At 40.5% G+C, this 20,464-nt stretch overlaps 1 protein-coding gene across 2 annotated transcripts in view; it reads right to left on the minus strand.

Moving 5' to 3' along the window:
• MMRN1 (multimerin 1) overlaps nt 1–10,710 on the minus strand; it is a 40,604-nt gene extending 29,894 nt beyond the window's left edge. Inside the window, exon 1 of one of the 2 annotated variants that reach the window (XM_068187589.1) lies at nt 10,038–10,710. In XM_068187589.1, coding sequence (XP_068043690.1) covers nt 10,038–10,564 — 527 coding nt within the window. In that variant the 5' untranslated portion in view covers nt 10,565–10,710. The remainder of the gene's footprint in view (nt 1–10,037) is intronic. The other variant, XM_068187588.1, reaches the window with a different exon arrangement.
• Between the last annotated feature and the right edge of the window lie 9,754 nt (nt 10,711–20,464).

The raw sequence follows: 20,464 nt of genomic DNA on the forward strand, positions 1-20,464 counted from the left end.
AGCTACATGCAAGTTTGAGAGACATAAAATTGGCAAAAACAAGAGGAAATTTAAGTATTTCAAGTTCTGCAAAGGAATAATGAAGTTACTTACCCACTCCTCTGGGTGGGGCATGTGGGTCCTTCAGAGTCTCCTGTATCACAGAGACGGGAGTAGGAACCAAGTAATAATGATATTTGAATTAAACACCAGCAGCAGTAAGCCAGGCAGACAGAGCTTGCAGCTGCAGCTCTTCCAGCACACCTCTGCAGCAGCAAGGGAGAACAGGCATCCTCTCTTACCAAGAGATCAATGGGAGCCAGACACAGAGGGGACTTGGTGCCCTTGGAGGCACTGCAAGGAAAACAGCTATTCCAGGGGGCTTCCTCTCTGAGCATCAGGGAGCACAAGAGTGGGGCTTCTTCCTAAGAGAAGGGCCAACCACGCCAGCCAGGCCCTGACCTCACCAGCAGCAGAGCTACCAGAGCACCAGGAACCTGCGGGCAGCAGTGGAGTGCCAGGAACAGGTCAAGGAGCAGCCCAGCAGGGCTCAGGTAAGGAGCCAGGCCCAGGTAAGGAGCCAGGTCCAGGAGACTGCTAGAGACAAGCACCCTCATAGGGAAAAGAGCACCAGCTCAAGCCTGGGCTTAAGTGGAGTCCCAGCACAGGGGTGTGGGTGCAAGCTACAGCTGAGGCTGTTTAGGACCATCAAGGCCTGTTATCCTGCTCAGTGCAGGCATGAGATCTCTTCCCTTTCACAGCTGTGGTGAGGGCTCTGCAAATTCATACCCAAGATTAAAACCTGTAATTTTTTCCCCTCTGAAATGCAGCACAGAGATTAAAAAAAAAAAAAAAAAAAAAAACCCACCTCTCTCAGCATATGAATGGGATACTAAATATTTCTTAACAAATGCAGGAAGTGATTCTAGGCCAGACTGACACTGATCTATTCAGGAGGAGCTCTGACTAAGCATGGGGATTTGCTTATAATTTAAACTAAGTATAGAGAATGTAAATATCTACATTTCTAAATAAATCTCAGCAATTAACTGATGGCATACAAAGTCTGCTCAGAAAACCTCTGAAGCAATAATGCCATCTCTAGCTGTTATGCAGTACCACATGTGCATTCCTGCTCCACATTAGTTCTCTAGGAAGTGAGGAGCTAATGCCTTGGGCAGCTGGGTGCTAAGCATCCCACCTCTGCAAATAAAGAAGCCAAACATAGGGGTCAGATTTTAAAATCTGGGCTACAGTGAGGCAGGGGTGAGGTGGGGACTTGGGCCTGTGGCTCTCTAGCCTGCACTTTAACCCTGCATGCAGATCTGACAGTTCACCAGAGAAAGAGATGAAGCACAAGATGTACAGCAATATGGTCACTGACAGCCTGTTCTGCAGTGCACATGTTTGGGGTATATGTCATAGTAACTGAGAACCATTTTACACCTGAGCAAATGGGGTCAATGAAAAGGTAAAAGAATGAAAACAGGAATTTAAAAAATTGCAAAAGATATGAAAGCACTGGAACACAGTTTTCAGTTAACAAACAATCCTATCTCCCACCCAAACCTTTAAAAAACACACACTGTTATTATTATTATTAGTAGTAGTAATAGTAGTAGTAGTAGTAGTAGTAGTAGTAGTAGTGTTACTATTATTAAGGGTGTCTAGCTTTGAGGAACAGCAATTGGAACTTGCCCATTTGGAGATGCCTTGCAAAGGAAAAAATGTTCTACTACATCCCAAATGTTAAGGTCTGTTCTTGTTTTGTAAAGAGTCTGAACTCAGCCACTAGTCTCTACCAAAAATGTAACTAACTTGAGCAGATTGTTTCCATTTAAAATATTTAATTCATTCTAAATGTACGTGAGTGCAATGTCTGAAGTTGTGGTTCTCACACGGCCCACCAATCTTTGATCAGGCTAAATTGGAGAAAATATTCACAGCAAAAGAGCCCCTGGTGTGACTCATAATTAAGTTTACGCTACCAATGAAATAAGCTCATTAAGAGACGTTAAGAATATAAATATAATTTTGAAATCAAATTGTCTGAAAAGATGTAGATTTGGAAATAGAAGATGAAGCGTGGCGGAAGAACTATGACAGGCTGTGTTAATGCAAAGGCAGAACAGAAGACAACTGATTTGCATAACAGGACTTTAAACCTGAAAATCCTCTTTACCCTCCCTGGAATAATTTATTCCAGATCATCAACAAGGCTTCTAACATGCAGATTTTGTTGAGAGCTGGAGAAGCCTAGTGTCTCTTTTGCATTGAGCCTGATTTCAATCAGGAAAGCTGTATTTAAAAACAAACCAAAACCCTCACAACATACAACAGAAATCCAGCCCGGGAGAGCGGTACAAGCCCAGCTGGCATAAAGCCCAAGTGACAGATTTCATCCTCCTCTTGCATGTCTTGGCCAGGAACATGCCCTGGTGGCAACGTGTGGGAGAGTCCTCAGCCTTTGAAGCAGCCCCCTTGATGTGGTATTTGCTGCAGTATTTCCAGCTGAAATCAAGCTATTTCTAGCCCAGCTCTGCACTTGGTGTGGTTTGGCTGTACCCAAATGTGACATCCCACCCTCAGGGTGAGGAAGCGCTTACACCGAGAAGCAGGGCACGGTAGGAGGAGCAGCATGGCAGCTGTGAGCACGGCTGCTCGGCAGCCTCGGCAGCCAGAGCCCTCTGGGCCTTAGGGCCATTCCCAGTCCCAAGTCCTGAGCAGGGAATTGGCCTCGGAGCCTGCCCAGGCTGGTGGAACAAATCGCCCACAGCGGGCCACCCATCAGTGGCACCCAGACGCTGCCTTTAAGTCTGTCTGTAGTTTTTGGGATCCCTGCCTCCTGGTTCGGAGGCTCTTAAACCCGTCTTTGCGCTGTTAAACCCTGTCCTAAGCCGCGGTAAGCCGGGCTCAGGCGCGGCAATGCCGGGCACGGCTGGCAGGTGGCGGCCGCAGCCCGTGGAGGTGCCGGTGCTGGGGCACCCGATGCTTCTGAAAAGCCAAGTTCAATTCACACCAGTCTTTTTAGGGTCCCTGCAGTCCCCCCTCCACAGCACATTTCCTGGGTCCATCGCCGAGAAAAAAGCAAGCCTCACAAAAATTGCCGGCAACGCCTGTACGTGATTCCTTCCCTCTGCTTGTAAGCACAGACCCTTGTAAATGGTCCTAAAACACCCCCAGAGGAACATCAGTGCTAGTCGGACCACAAAGGGTATAGAATCAGTCATAACCCCTTCATATCGTACCTGAAAATGACTGATTTTATTCTGTGAGTAAACCTGATTACCTGGCTTTTGATAGAAATGCTATTCAATCAGCCCAGCTGAACATCACTGACTCATGAAAATGAGATTACTGTGTTGCTGACGGAATACAAAAGGACCCAGAGCTGGAGCTGCTGTCAAAGTTCATGCCCAGCTTGGTGGTTGTGCCTCATTCATGTTGTATGCAGCCTATTTCTATTTTGCAGAATAGTTAATGAAATACTCACCTTGATTCTACAACAGTTTTAATTTTATATTGTCCTTTACATCTGAGAAAAAGGGATGTACAAAGATGCTACAAGCATCTAGAGCCAGGAGATGCTGGCTTTTCAATTTGCTTTAAACAACCTGCCAAGTTTGGAAGAGGAGAGATAATGTTGATTGACATAGTGTATGCACTCATTATAAGGATAGCAAGCACCCTCACAAGGTTCTTTTTTGCTATTGCATGGGAGAATGGCTTTAGCAACTTCCTCTGAATTCCACTAGGTGACCACAGAGACTTCTCACTGTTATATGGTAAATCTATATCTTTAAGTGAATGTCGGTCATCTTTCAAAAATATAAGCTCTATTTCAAAGAGAAATTATAAGCTTGAACAAAAGCCAGTTAATTCTTTAGGTTCAGTGCCCAGCTTCCTTTGCTCTGAAATGTATGAATCTCAGCTGCAATAAAAAATCAGTACTCACTAGGGATTGACCATAAACAAATCAAATTGGAAAATGTGTTTTACAAGCTGGCTGGAATGGAAGAAACTAAAAGGTGCATGTGACATGTAATACAAAATAGTAAGTGATAGTAAAATATGTTATAGGATATGTTTTTACCTCTGAGAAACAGAGGTAAAACTTGTTGACAGTGACTGAAGCATGAGGTGTCAAAGATTTGTTCAATGTTTTTTTTTTCAGGACTCAGTGTCCTGACATTTTGTCCTGTCTATTACAAAACACAAATTCTGCTCTCATCATTCATTTCCTTTTTTTGTATTACAGTACTGAAGCCTTGGACTGCCAACAGCCTTTGTTTCACCTGAATTTTTATTTACTGTTTGTTCTCCCGCATGCTGCAAAAAATTAATTCACCATTTTCACTTATCTGGCACTTCATCAATCTGTTTTAACATTTAAAATGTTCTCTTGCTGCAAATCAGAACACCTCTTTGATACATGACTGTCCACTCCATGTTCAGAGCCCTTTAACACAATCAAACTTTTCCAGATAGAATTTAGACTTTGGAGAAGATATCCATTAATCTCAAATCTTTGAGAATTATCCAGTAAAACACATCTGAAAACGCAGACAAACTGCTCTTTTAAAAGGTCTGAATTCCACCTTTTTACTTCTGGAATATAAATTTATTTTCTATCTTCTAATTGACCCAGAGTACAAAATTCATTAAGGTAGTTCTGGTCTTGTCTACTGTCAGTGCTTTCCAGGTAACCTTCAGTGGTATTGGTGTTCACTACTTTTTTAGTGCTTTTGTGATCTAAAGAAAAGGAGATTGCAGTATGTCAGTGATGGGTTCTCCACTGTGAGAAATACTGACTATTTTAAAAAAAAGCCTTTGTAAGTGACAAAATGAAAAATATAAAAAAATAAGATCCACTACAGTTTCAGGGGTGAATTTGTCCTTGTTTACAGTGTTGTTTTGGGCAGCTCCTCTGTTCTTGTTTCCCTTCATTAAATGATTAAAAGCCTTGTCAGTTTCTTTGTATCTGATTTGCCACTTAATCATACAGATACATATCTTTATGCTGTCACTGTCTGATCCTATGGGGCTCTTGAACAGAAAGGATCTGAGCCAAAGTCCATGAAATTCAAGGTGATTTTTTTTCCACATGCTTTTCCTCATGACCAATGGTTTTGCTTACCAGGAATGTGATACAAAATAGATATTCTGTATCAGATTTGGCAGAAAAAATTGACTTGCAACACTTACATTCTCTATCTGGCAATACAGATAATGCCTTTGGAAAACATATGGGGACACCTTGTTGCTGTCCTCTTCTTGCCAAGTCTATTCTAGAATTAAAGTCAGTTCTCTAAAATGTCAATTATATTCAGATTTGTAAGAATGCCTATTTTCTCTGCATACCTGAGCAGATGTTTCTGTTCTACCCAAAATGAAGGGTGCAACATTGCAGTGGCTAGTAGGTAAATCCTAACACGGTGTCCAGATTGGTACAGTAATCCTAATCTATTCAGGGGGTTGAAGGGACCTTGCAGGGATGGAAAACAGTCTCTTCCTAATCCTTGCTGTTCCCATGGCAGATGAAACAAAGAACAAGAGCAAGAAAATCATGAGCATTAATGCAACAGTTAGTGTAATGAGACAAACAGAAACCTTCCTTACCATCCTGACAAAAGAATCAGAAATTATCTGTATAGTGGTGCCTTATCTGATCACAGAAAAACTAAACAATGAGACTCTGAGCAAGCTAAGTACTTTGTGAGTGTCTCAAAAACAACTTTGGTGAAGTGATTTTTTCCCCCAGTGCTATGTTTCCTGTCCTGCTGCAAACAGTCTATCCTGACTCTACTGGCCATCATTGCCTTGGGACTGCTATGGGAGTAGTACTGAGGTTAGTATGTGTAGGAAAATTGGATTGTGGGCTTACAGCTGAGCATCAGAAATACATTCAAGGTGCTGCTGGATAAGACTGACTTATTGCAAAGAACTTCTGCATAGCTGTAGTACAACATTCTGGGGACAAAGATTGTCAAACACAATCTTGACACAGCCACCAAGGCAACCTCAGGCCTGTGTAAGAGCTTCTTCCTTCCAGGTCATAGTGAATATACCCAGTGAGGTAGAAACCTAAGCCATGTGTGACTGTATTTTTTGTAAATGCACAGTGATGCAAAATCTTAGGAAATTGATTCAAGAATTGTTCTCTCTGCTCCATTAAAAAGTGACATGATGAAAAGTGACTGTGAACCTTGCATTAACTAGGCAATTAAATCAGGTTTCTATGTGCCTCATGTATCTGAACCGTCTGCTGATCTTAACCATTCATTTTAATTTGTCAGTACATTAGATTTCTACCAAGCTGATACAGGCAAAAGCAATTTCCAGAGAGAAATGCACACGTCTGGTCATGAGAATGAAATATTTGAGCACTCCTATCACATGTGACAGCTAAGCAAATCTGTCCCTGGTGCTGACTCCATTAAACCCTTCTGTGCTTAGTAATAAAATACTGTCACCTCACCACTACCCAAGGTAATGGTAAAGGAAGTCTATAAAGACCCTCAGTGGCTTCAAGATAACTGGAAAAAGTGTATTATACACATAATAAGAGAAAAGAGTAATGTAGAGCCACTCAGCAATGTGAGGATACTGTGGTTAATTTACAACCTGAATGAAGGTCTCCTGTATTCAGGAGCTGCCTTGGATAGTAATTAATAAAATCGGGTTCAGAATGAAAATATGAGTGTGCTGGTCTCAGGACTCCACCTGAGACTTACTCCATTGCACCACTGTTGTTTAAGCTGCTTTACACAGTGAAATACTGCAATTGTCTCTCTCTATAGGCTGAAAAACATGTCTCTCAAGTGAACTCAATTGAAAAGAATGCATCATAAATTTTCTTCTTTCACACCAAATTGATACTCAGATTTACATCACTTAATTTCAGAAAAATTCTCTCACTCTAGGTTTCCATTATTTCTTGATTCATTGATATGGATTGCATAAAACTTTGAAGATAGGTAGAAATAAAAAAAAAAAAAAGAAAAAAATGCATATTTGTAGAGACATTAAGTTTCACATTTCAGAAGGTAAGTCAAATTCATTACTAGGAGTGAAGAAATGAATTTTCCTTCAGTTCAGGCCATTCCAGATGTGCTTCCTGTGAAATTTTCTTATCCTTATGAAAGCTTGGGTTCAGACCCTGCCTGAAGAAGGGATACCTCACCACAAAAAACACTCTTCTGAAATGGTTTGAGAGCAGATAGCAACAAATTGTGTTCTCCTGTACCTATTCTAAGGTTAATCATAAAATCGTTCCAATGTGAAGGAACAGGATTTAATTACATTTCTGTACCAGTGAAGAACAAGGAAGAGATTAATTTTTTTTTTAGAGAAAAGCATATGCCCAATATTTAGCCCTTGTAATACCACATCAGGATGTAATAGAGAGTGGTTCAAAGCCTAACCTAGTTCTAGAGTGCATATGATAAGATATGGGTGCATATTGTCCTCACATAACCTAGGGTAGCAACAGAAAGGGAATTATCTTTGTAATTAAGCCAGTAAGGCACATGACCTCCTTCAGAAAGGAGTATTTGGGTAATTAAGTTTGTACAATGGACACATATTGTACCTTGTGGACTATCTGACAGCCTTGCAGACTCTAACAAAGTGTATGTATTGGTATTTTTTAAATTATAAATGTTTAAAAATAAATGTCTTCCTTCTTGTTTTCCTTCCTTGTCTCTCACGGATTTCTCTATTGTTTCTTCTATATGGAGCCTCCTAACATCAGCATCTCTGTACATATGTAAGCACAATGGGTTGCCATAAAGGATTACAGTGTCATGCAGTTTCTACAAGGTCACTCAAGAATTCAGGTTGGAGTACAAACTATAACCAAGAAGGTGCTTTAATTCAAAGTAAATTCGAAAAGCAAATTGTTCTTCCAAATTTCCTCAGAAACACTACACTTTACAGCTGTGGAATCTGCTAATCATGCTCTGCTCAGGCTTCAAATTAGTAAAACCTTGAAGAAAACTGTGTCTTTATTGGAATTCTTGCAATATCTTTTTCACTTTATTTGTGATATATATACTTTTTTTTTAAGAGAAAATATACAGGACAAATTATTTAGGGTGTAGTCAATGGCATCTGCACTTAATAAATAAAAATTTTCGTCTTCTTATGCATATTTTCTCAGCAGTAGCTTTTCAGGTGTTTCACAGTGATTGGTAACACTCAACACCCTAGACATTTTCTCATGTCTTTGCTGAAAAAGAAAAATGAGTCACAAGCAAGTTTATTATTCATCCAGGTCTAATCCATAAGGAAAGGAAGGTGGAACAGTGAAGTGACTTAAGTCACAGTTCAGGTCATGACAAAAGTGGAAGGGAAGTTCAAAACACCACATCTTATTGTAAAAACACTCATATACAGTGTGAAGACAAGCCTTGTAGCACAAGAATCATTGGGAAAAGGACTGAGCCACACCTAAAACTGTAAATATTTGCTAGAGAGGGAGAGGCTATGTAGCTCAGGAGTTTGAGCAAGAAAATGGGGATTCAGCATTCAGTTTTATGCTGGGGTTTCATACTGCTACACATTCCTGTAAATGTGATATTCAGTCCTGGCTTTATTGCTCACTGGATCAGTGGACTCCAATATGCATGTTGCATAGAGGGTTGCTCCTTGACCATTCATGAAATTAGGTGCTAGCAAATACAAGATTTGCTTCTTTTGCCTCTCTGCAGTTGCAATCGTATGTCATTATGATAAATAAAATACGTGACCACCTTCACCAGAGACTAATTTTTTGCTACTTGTATTTATATCTCACATAAAAGACAGAAAGAATACCTGCTGATTCACAGAGTTCTGCTGAAGATTAATTTAATTGGAATACTGTTCTTGAAGAAAGCTGCGAAAGCCAAAGACCAAGGTTAGCATGTATTAGGATTTATTTCAGTGGAGATGCAGCTATCAGCACTCATGTAAAAAGAGACTCCACTTAGCTCAGGTGAACTCAGACACTCTGCCAAACACTGTGGTAAGGTAGTGTAACAGATGACTTTCAGAACTTAAGGAGTATGCTAGGAAAGCTGTCTGGGAAACACAGCTCTTTTACTGGGCTCTGTCTTCCAAGGAAAGGACTCCTTTCCTTTGGGTCCTTATGCATTATTTCCCTTACACATAATCCAAAACATGCTCAGGTGAATAGGAATCTTTTCTTTCACTTGAAGGAACATTAACTCCCAGCCACACACAGCAAGATAATTGTAGGAGTGATGATTTATTTTCCTTTCCATGAATTTGGATGCTACCATATGGGAAAGTACTATCAAGAGAAGAAATCTATATTCTGAAAGCCCACTCTACATAAATACTATGGAAAACAACCAATCCTTTGCATCTTTTATTTTCTACCTGTATCTGATTATATATCAGCAATTAAGGGAAACTTGCAATATCTGCAAAGTCAGTATTAATATCCCCATTGAGAACTGAAGACACTGGGGAACAAAGAAAATAATTGAGTGTTCCAGAACTATAAAACTAGACAGTACAGTTTGATATACATCTACAACATCACTTTTCATAAGTTTTTTATCACAGAATAGGATGTTTCAAATTGTCAGACATTGATACGTTTTGTACATTTAATTGCTTGTATTTTCAATTTAGTGGAGAAGTTCACAAACACAATATTTTTTAATAGATTCAAAATAAAATAGTGCATTTGCAATTTCTTTTACCCACAAGAAAAGAAAGAAGGAAAACAAATCAACAGTAGTTTACTGTGCATAAAACAGGGGGCCATCTATTGTAGTTCTTTCCTACCCATATATGATGATGACTTCCCTGTTGATTTTGAGATAACCACCCTAAGGAATAAAACATTGCAGCATTTACTCAGTTAGAAATGTTACAATGGTTTTGCCTTAATAAATACTGCCAGTTTGGTCCCTTGCTTGTTTTAGATGGTCTTTTTCAAGGCCAAAAAATAGTTTTACTGAAATTGCTAGGATTTTTGCCAATTATGACACTGGAAACAGGAAAATAAGCAGTACATAGGAGGCAAGAAAAAATACATAGCTTACTTTCCCCTGGTAGTTTCAAAGCCGGATGCTTTGGAGTTGGCGTCCTGCTGTCTCCTGGTGATACCAGTGCTGCGAGAGGACTGCTTGACAGATCTGTTCCCTGTAGCTATATCCAGGCTTGTAGTGACCCCTTGAACGAGAGGGATCTCTCTAGCAGTGCTTTGTAGGGTTGTCCCTTTGCTGTGAGATGAGCTTCCCATTTTGTCTCTGACAGAGTCACCATCATCATGTCCATCTGACTGACTTGCAGGGGTAGATATTGTAGGACTGGAAGTTTTCTTCACTGCTGTCATTCCCAGTGTCTTGCCTGCAGATGCAAAAGAAGGTTCCTGTGAGGCACTTGCTTTGGCAGCTTCAATTTCAGAATGGGGTGACCCCCTAATTGTGGTCAGAGATGGAGCCGAGTCTGAGTGACTTGTCTGGGTTTCATTGCCTTGTCCTGTGGTCCAGAGCTTTCCTAGAGTGCTAAATCCAGTGCTGCCCCAGTGCAAGTGCAACAGGAGCAGCAAGAAAATGATCTCTTTCATTCTGATGGTTTGTAAATGCTACAAGTTATCTCACATTTATTTCCTAAACAAGAAATCCTCTAGTTTCTCCCTCCTCCTGGGCTGCTGTTCAGATAGTGAGCCTAGCCAGAGGATGCCCTGACAGGCTTTATTTCTGTAGAAAGGAAACAGGTTTTGGTGTTTCAAAACTGACTAAGGAAGCCTGGTTTCCTGTTTCTGTGGATCCCTCTGCAACCTGTGACCTCTTGGAGAGCAGGACCCTGGCAGCCTATGTGGGAGGAAAAAAAGAAGTCTGCAGAAGGCACAGGATAAAGATTAATGGCATGATAGAAATGTGGAAAAATATGTACTGTGAAGTATTCCTGAGGGATAAAACCTGAAATTATTAGCTAATTTTCCTTTCACATGTACATGTAGGGACAAGTGACTTATGACATGTGCCCTTGGGATAGTTCAAACTTATGACCTTGTTATTGGAAAAAGAGTTGACAAAACTGGTGTGCTACACAAAGCTGAACATTACCTGTGTCTTCTCTTTTTTCTCTGAACATTTATGCACACTGCTGCTAGCAGTGCAGAGATAAGGAAGAGGTTCACACTATATCTACCACTGATGCCCATGCCTGGAGATATTCAAAACTTGACTCAAAACTCAAAGACAAGACACAGAGCAATATGATCGCAGCCCTCCTTAGAGTTGGGTTCTGGACCAGATGACCTTTGGATGTCCTTTCCATTCTATATCACTCTATGAAATTATGCTTAGTAGCTGCAAGGTTGGACGCTGCAGCCAGGAAAGAGGAGATGAAAGCTTTTCTCCTCCTCTTCTGCCATTCTCCAGCTCTCTGAGACTAAGGCTGCTTAGTTTCTTGTTGAAGGAAAAGAAAGGGAAAAGACAATTGCTGAAGAAATTGCATAGAGAAATATAATATGACAATTTAAAGTGGGTACAAAGCAGCAACAGAATGGACCTGTCAGGAACCATATAGATCTGAAAGACTATTGCACACCAGTTCAAAAAGCCTCTGGCCACTGACACAAGTGCTGTACTAAGGACTATGGACACGATATCTCTGAAAGCAAGCTCACACACCTGCTAACAGAACAGCATCTTCTGGGTGTGCTTCATGTTATTTGAGAATCACCTTTTCTCAAAATTAGATGCAAAATCCCCATTCCATGGACATCTGGTGACTAACAGGAACACAGTGGAAAAGCTGTTAAATTCCTTGCATATTTTTTCAGAAAATACTTTCAAAAAAACCCCAACCCCAAATCAATAAACCCAAGAGCAAAACACCAAACATGGGGGATAAACCACCAGCTCTTGTTGCAGGCAAATAAATCCCTGTGATGATTGTTCCTGTTTAGAAGATTTGGATAAAAGTGCCTTGCTTTCAGTTTCCAGGTGAAAAATACTAGGTGTGCTAAAGGGTTGGGATTTCCCTCTCTTATGGTTTATTTTTCTGTTTAATTGTTTTGGAAAGCACGGGCTTCTACTGTGTAAGTAAAGCAGATGCAATTGTATGATACAACACACTAGAAAAGATATGCAGTTGTGCTTTCTTTTGGAGACAATTTCCTCTCTCTTTCTTTTTATTCATAGTGAAATCTGTACATGACCTTTGAATGTAGGACACAGGATGAGCAATAATGAGCAATTTATTATAAAGACCAACACAAGCAATTCCATGTGAGTGCTTATCTTTTTGAGCTTTATATTTGAGATTTTGCATTAGTACCATTACCTGAATTAGCATTTAGCATCCCATATTTTTTAGAAATCCCAAGGCAAAATGAAAGGTAAATTAGTGTTGATTGTATTTGCAACTTAAATGCAAGCTGACTTTAATACAAAAAAAAAAAAAAAGAAAATACAGCAGCTACATACTGTGTTTATTTATGCAATAAGAGTGCCTAATAGCAAAACAACCTTGGATTCTGCTTTGTGTCACTCCATTGCAAGTGTTAATTCTGCCTCTAAATTCAGAGAAATGACTTCAGATTTTCACTGGTGGAGAAAAAAGTAATGCAGAAGAGTCTGGCTTTTGGTGGTTGGTAGATTTCACTACAGCAGTGTTTATTTCCCTGTCTGAATACTCCAAAATGAAAATCTATTGGTTATATTACTTCATTAGCACATGCTTGGGCTTTTGATGAAAAGATAAAATTGTTTGAAGGCTGTTTTTATTTAGCAAAACAATCTTGGCACTGTAAGAAACTCATGATATCCCTTTTCAGATTGTTCTATGCTGGATCTGAATTCCAAGCTCATTATAAGTCTTATTTCAGCATTAGCTGACATCTAAGTGCTGCTTGTCTTGATGTAAACTGAACCCAGGAAAAGATCAGCACTTTGGATGCATTTGGTGAAACTCAGAACTAGATTAAAAATTATCCTGAAAAATCCCACTCAACATGGTGCCCACTCCTGTAAGCATAAATCCATAGGTGACACATTTTTTTTATTAGTTGTGTATTGGTATTGCTGAAATACCTGCATGTTGGGCTGGCCTCATGGGCTTTTCTTGGAAATTTTAAAAATTGAACTTGGACCAGAGGCTGGATCTCAAGTTTCCAATCCATATTAAGTTTCCATATCAGAATCTACACTCATATGTGATGCTGAACACATATTCTTTCCCTGAATGAGTTTTAAATCTATAGGTATTGGCACATTCAGCAGGAGTTGTTGAGAGTCTCTCATCTCCCATGAGAGCACAAGATGGTAAAAGAAGCAGTTTTCTGGGAGGTGGAAATGGATTGTGAAGATGCAAACGCACTCCTGGGGTTGTCACATTTAAGTCACCAGGCTACATTATATAAAAGAGCAGTACCCTTCTGCTAACAGAAGAGTTATCCCTGTTCTGTACTGCAGAAGAACACAATTTATGTTCAGGGTCACAGCTGTGGTTCTTCATACAAGGTGAGTACTTTATTCATGCTTGAGTGAGCTGATTGTGATTTTAGAAACACTTTTATATTTTACATTTGCTAACAGCACACACTCAACACTGTGACTTCAGACAAATCCCTGCATAACCTGAGCCATCTTCAGGAACTCTCAACTCTCCCCAAGCACTGTAACGAGAGCATCAGGTTTGCTCTCCCCTAAGTCACCAGACTGCATAGCCACCTTGGCAGAGTTACTGTTGATCCTCCAGATTATTTAACAACTTTAATAAGATCACTGTGGCTACACAGCCACAGTCTGTCATCGTCATTCTTCAGACTTCACCAGTAGAAAACCTATTCCCAGTCTTAGGCAGAGTAATCTGGATCCATAGGGATTTGTTACCCCAGAACTATTCAGGCCAAGGATTGAACAGCCACAACATCTCCTCTACCTCTGCTGGCAGCTACAACAGCTGTAAAAGACAGCTCATTCAATGGGCTCTCTGTCTGCTCAGCACCTGGGGTCACAAGTTATATGGTAAAAAAGGAGAGTTTCTATGCCAGTGCTGTGGTTTAACCCCAGCCACGGTAGCCCCATGCAGCCACACACTGAATCCTTCACCAGTAGGATCAGGAAGAAAATCAGAAAGGCAAAAGGTTGAAAACTCATGTGTTGAGATACAGACGGTTCACTAGGAAAAGCAAAAGCCACACAAGTAAGCAAAGCAGAACAAGGAATTCATTCAGTGCTTCCTGTGGCAGGCAGGTGTTCAGCCATCTCCAGAAAGCAGGGCCCCACCACATGTAATGGTTACTTGGGAAGACAAACACCATCACTCCAAACATCCCCTCCCCTTCCTCCTTCTCCCCCACCCTTAATATACTGAGCATAATGCCATATGTTGTGTAATATCCCTTCGGTAATTTTGGGGTCAACTGTCCCAAAAGGCCACAGCTCCTCCCAACTTCCCACACACCCCAAAATTCCCTGCCAGTGTGGCAGCACAAAAAACAGAAAAGGCCTTAGCTCTCTGCAAGCCCTGCTTAGCAATAACACAAACATCTCAATATTATCAGCCCTGTGTTCAGCACAAATCCAAAACACAGCCACACACCAGCCACTGGGAAGAATTTTAACTCTACTACAGCCAAAAAGAGTGAGAAAGATGTTATTGAATAGCTCTTTATTCCACTAGTGTGCTTACTGCTGGGAGAATTTTGCTTTCCCTTGCTCCAGATCAAACACACTTGTATTTGACATAAATTCTCACATTTCCTGCAGTGCCTCTTGGTACCAGCTGAAAGGTCCAGTGAAAAAGCCACTTTGCTTTTCTCTCTCATACACAGATCCACAGGGCAGCACTTCAGACAGGAAAATAGGTACCTCAGGATAAGGAAGAAGAAATCACTTCTGCAGTCACTCCGCAATGATTCAGAAAATTCTTATCAGGTTATGAAGAGTTATGAAGAGCTCTAAATACCTCTATATCAGAAGAAAAACTATCTTTTTCTTGTCATAATGTTTCCTCTGTAAGGTCCAAAAGTATACTGAAGACTCCTGAGCAATACCCATACTTATTGTTTGGTTTGCTTTTAGTTTTAGTTTATTTTATTGAAAAGCTCATATCAAGTGTATATGGCTGGTTAGCATTAATTAAATGCATGCATTGCAAAATATGTAATCAGACTTAAGGTGGCCACATTTTACAAATTACAGCCATTGTATACTTAGAAAAAAATATGTCTATATGTCTATCTAGGAAGATCAAATTTTACATCTAAAATAAGATTCAATGAATCAGTGAGATTTCTTTAGGTTTGTTCTGATTACATAATACAGACTGTGGGCCTCATAATACACTGTGGGCCTCTCAAAAAAATTCCTTTGAATCCTAGTTTGCTTAGAACAGTAGTAACAGGAGAAATCATTACTTTATGTAAGAAGGACATAGCAGCAGAAAGATTTTCCAGTTAAAGGTCAGGATGTGAAGTTTGCATGGTTACAGCATGATTGTTTCTAAAGGCTCAGCTGTGATCAGGATCCAGCTAAGGCACAGAGTCCTGTTCCATCCTCAGCATCACTCTTGATCAAAATAAACACACAAAATATGCTACTGTATCTGATTATACCTTTGTTGAAGTATCATGTACTAGCTGTGTTTTTAAAGTGTATTCCAATATATTCTTTTTCTTTGCCTGTGGGTACGTTTTTAGCCTTCAGAAACATTTATGTATTCTTTTACTCAGGAGCAGTGGCAGTTGATAAAGGAGATTGCTGTCTGCTTTGCTCTAACTTCAGCCTATCCTTATAGCAAAGCTGACATCTGATAAATGGCAACTGGCAGTCATCTGGTTACTTTAAAGAAAAAACCCTCTGTGAGCTCTTCCTAGTATTTCTAGTATTTCCCTTCTGACTTCGATAGGCAAATAAACCAAAGAACACTAGGCTTTTCCTAGAACAAAAGAAATAACTTGGTGCAGAGATCTCACTTTGGCCTTTTTTTCACAGCATTGCCTCCCAAGTGTGATGAAGTCACTGGTCTTTGATGGCCATTGCAGCCTCTTTTACCAGCCTCAAGATGATGGTGCTAAAAACCAGTTTAGTTGAGCTAATGCTCACACTATTCTGGAGACCAAACCATTCCCATGAGACAGGAAATCAGCAAGAGACCTAGGAAAACAACAGTTAGCTATAGATGCTTTAAATCCAACACTAAGAAAAGCTTGGCTTTACCTTCAAGAAAATGTGGCAAGCTGGGGACTAAGTAATGATGCCTGAAGGACAGAAACTTACTGGATGTACTTTTCATCTGTCTGGTAGTGCGGATTTCCCACCCGTGTCTGCTACTGACCAAGCTTCCTTAGCAACACCCTGCAGAAAAAAACCCTGTGCTACTGACAAGCTCCCATGCCAGCTCATTCCCCAGTGTATCCATCAATAACATTCTGTGGAAACTAGAAGGAAGCCAGGACTGTGACAAAAGACCAGAGGAGCAAAAATTTCCTCTGCTGGAAGTACACAAGCACGTCTGTGCTGGGCTGCTCTCCTGCAGCTGAAGGCAACTCCACATGGTGATCAACCCCCCTGAACAGCAGTGCTGCAAGTGACTGAAGAGCAGCTTTCCCTGAACTCTGGGAGCAGCCATACCCCTTGGCATTGCTTAAGGGCGGGTGCTGTGAATTCTTCTGGAGTGTGCCATACTTGTTTTGTGGTGTCTAGGGCTAAGAGACTGCATTGAGCATGTTTATCTCTCTCCTTCGGCAAAAGTAGTTGCTGCATTTTATTCCCATCAGTAGGAATGAGAAGGGAAACTGGGATGCTTCCACTACACCTTTGGTAGCAAAAAGATCAGAATAAAGAAGGGAAAGAGAGGTGACTGAAGAGGAACAGGGCATCAAAAGGAAGAATACTGGTAAGAGGCAAAAACTAGAGAGGTGATGACTACAGAAGTAGTGACAGCTCTGGAAGGGGGACCCTGTACTAAAATTTGTGTTTGTTCCGCCAATTAAGCTTTGTTAGACCCTGGAAGTGCTTTTAAGTTTTTCCTGGTATGTGCAAAACAAAAAAGCTTCCAAAAGTAGAATACCAGAATTAGACCTGAACTGCTTTGGTCAAAGAGGTGTACAAAGAAGTCCCTTTCCTTCCTTATACTGTGTGCCTCTGCTAGGATATAAAGAAACAGGCAAATGTGTGAATGAAATATGCATCAAGGCTGCTCCTGGCCTCACAAAATATGAGGTGAATGTTCAGAGTGAGGTGAGAGCTTTTTTCACCCTTTCCACTTCATTCCTTGTATTTCCTGAATATAGTAAAGGAAACCTAGGATTTCTCAAAAGTAGCAGCCAGAAACGACCCATCATCACCCACCTATTAAAACTGGAGGGTCTGTCAAGCTGCACAAGGAGCAGCCTACTTTTAGCCAGTTTGCTATAACTGCATTCTGCGGAAATCAGACTGAAGTGATAGTTGATATTCCTCCCATCACTATGTTAAAACTGCTGTTTCCATGGCAAATATACAGACTTGGCTTTTTACAATCACACTCCTTTACCACTTTTCTTGTAGGTATGCATTTCATGGGAAAATATGTCTTCTCCCTGCAAGCAGCTCAGTCTGGAGTGAGAGTCATAGATTCTTTAAAGGACAGTGAGAACCCATTTGCTTCCTACTAAGGAGAATGAACGCTGTGTAAGTTATGCTAAGAACAAGGCTTTATGGATCCAATCAAGATAAAAAGCTGCATGTGATTTCCTAAGACTACAGGAGTTCTGCTCATGATGTTTTGTTTTTCTGCATTTAGCTCTTCTGAGACCTCTCTGGGTCAATTTCCCTTTTGTTATTTTATACACAGAATTCCTTTTCCCATTTTTCCAGCAGTGAGGCCCCAGCATTGCAACTGGTAGTACACAGATAGCCATTAAGTTCTTCCATTACTCATGAGCTATGGCCTGTTGCCAAACTCTGCCTGGAAAGGCCTAGTGGGGTAGAAACCTAAAAGGGAAGGTGATAAGACTGCTGTAGACATTTCAGTATACATAAATTTAAGTTTATGCATAATTCTGTCTCCTAGTTTTTGCTGCTGTGCTTGAAATTTGTCCAGGTTTGGTTGGATACATGACTGGAGCTTATTGCTGTTCATAGGGTGAGTGTATGAAATGCATAGGAATAAAAATGTCAGTCTCTAGTTTTTGTAATGACCATGGTATTCTAATTCAGTAGGATACAAAATTTGATTTTCTGGGTGTTTCCCAGCTGGCATCTCTGTGGTTTGAAGTGTACTGTGTCAGGATATGGTAGTGTCTTATTTCCTTTAGATATGACTATGGAGTAAGTGAAGTCACAGAATGGAACCAGTTCATGTCAAGTATCTCTCCAAAGACTGGAGCAGTATGGTGGCAGACAGTTTTGTCTCGGATTTGCAAGTGGGTTTACATATGAATAGGTTTGGTAGAAGAGCTAAGGACGTGGAATATCTGTATAAGAGAATAACCTGATTTGCAATGACTGGCTGGAGTCAATTTCCAACACTGACTTAACCTGCTCAGTTTCTCTTACAGAATTGCTTTATCATGTTGTTCTCCCTTTTGCCCTACTTAAAGAGATACTTGGGGATTTATGTTCCTTAAGACCTCATTTGAAGGTAGGGCAAATTATCTCCAGATTGACCGGTGATGATGTGTTTTCATTTTCCAGTCAGAAAATGGTGTATACACATGGGAGAAGCCAAGGATTTGTCAGAAAAGAGATTCCAAACCAGCTCATATTTACTCTTCAATGTAGCCTTCAACACAAGTATTTAAAAATTATCCTTTTCACCCAGACTTAAAACCTCACATTCAGCTGCTGTGTAGATTGCTACTATATGAAGCTATATTTTGTTTTCCTGGAAAGCTTGATAATAGGCAAAGCAAATCTACATTGAAGGCTTCTCAAAATCCTCTCATGGTGCAACAGAAGGATGTTACTCCAAGCTCTAGGAGTGAGCCCTCTGCTATTTACAAAGAAGCTTTTTCCATCATACAGAAATTAAATTTGAGAGTTTTCTCTGGCTCACATGATTAATTCTATTCCTAGAAAATTAGTTAGCAGCCTTGACATGCCCTGGGAGGAAAAACAAAGGGAAGGCAACATGAATCTCTGCGTGTAATCTTCTATTTGAGCAAATGTAGATTATTTGTAGTGACTAATTTTTCCCTTGGAACAAAAAAGTGAAGGACAGTTGAGTAATATGTGATGCAATGGTTGCCACAGCTGGGAGTTTAGAGTTGGACTGGAGCCAGAAGTGGCTTCATTTAGAAAATAAAGAGCTTTGAGAGCAAGTTCTAAATCTAAATATACGCATGTGTGCTCATGTCTAGCAGCCATGACACAGTAAGTGCCAAATGAGAGCTTGGGTTGGAAAGGTGTTTGAAGGATTTCTTACCTGCACCAGTAAGAGGACAACTGGAGGTTAAGACAGTGTCAAAGGAGGTCAGAACAGGCAATAATGGCCACCAGCAAATTATTCCAATTGGAAGAGTTGGAAAACCTTGTACCAAGTGTATAAGCATGATTTCTTCCTTCTCAATCTGCCTTCTTTGGCAGGAGCTTTAAAGCACAGGGAAGGGATCATATCAGCAAACCCATGATTAGCACTGGTCAATTGTTGGAAAGAAGATACAAATAGGTTATCAAAGGAAAGCAGGTTTAGCAGCTGGCTATAATCAGTTCTAGTGGGAAGAGAAGAGAACAAAGAATTAATATATAACATATGCTAAGCTCACAAATGAAGATGTAGCATGGTATCACAGACCAAAGAAAAAAGAGCAGAGTGTAGATGCTCTTACCAAATATAATATTGATCTCAACTACTGGTCCTGGTTTGAGAAGGGGGAATCAATATCCAATCCCTCCCAGGGAGGACATGCTGACTGTGTTGTAACTCCCTGTCCATGGTCTGAAGGTATCAGCTTTCATACCCAGGGGGGCAGTGCAACAGTGAGCACAATAACAGGGAATAGGGATAGGTTTTAGGAAGTCTGTGTATATGTCATTTTTAACTGTATTTCATTTGAACTGTGTAAATATCGTTGTTACTGCACCAAAAATAATTATTTCAGTCCATGGCTTAGAGTTTCATTAAACTAAAAATAAGCTGTTGGTTTTGCATATAAGGTGTCTTCCCCTTTTTGCTCATGAATTTGGAGTATAATGGTGGAGGATTCAGGCAATGTAACCTTTGATATGGATGCATGAAACTGCAGAGCAGAATCTGTACTGTGAGTAGCAGACTGAAGGTAGCAGAGGAAAACCCATCAGTGTGTGTTGCAATCCAGGACAAGCCTTGCCCAGTAACCTGGGCCACTAACCAGGGATGTTTCCAATAACTGGAGGGGGAGTTTAATTAGGTTAAGTTCTGTAAAAAGGCTCACTGTCAATGACAGGCAATTCTGGTGAAAAGCCAAAGAAAATATAATATAACGGGGCAGGCCAAGCTGTGCCTGGCTTCCTGTGAAGCTCCATGGTTCCATAAAATGGGTTGTATG

The sequence above is a fragment of the Anomalospiza imberbis genome, chromosome 4 (genome assembly GCF_031753505.1).
Source record: "Anomalospiza imberbis isolate Cuckoo-Finch-1a 21T00152 chromosome 4, ASM3175350v1, whole genome shotgun sequence".
Taxonomy (NCBI): Eukaryota; Metazoa; Chordata; class Aves; order Passeriformes; family Viduidae; genus Anomalospiza; species Anomalospiza imberbis.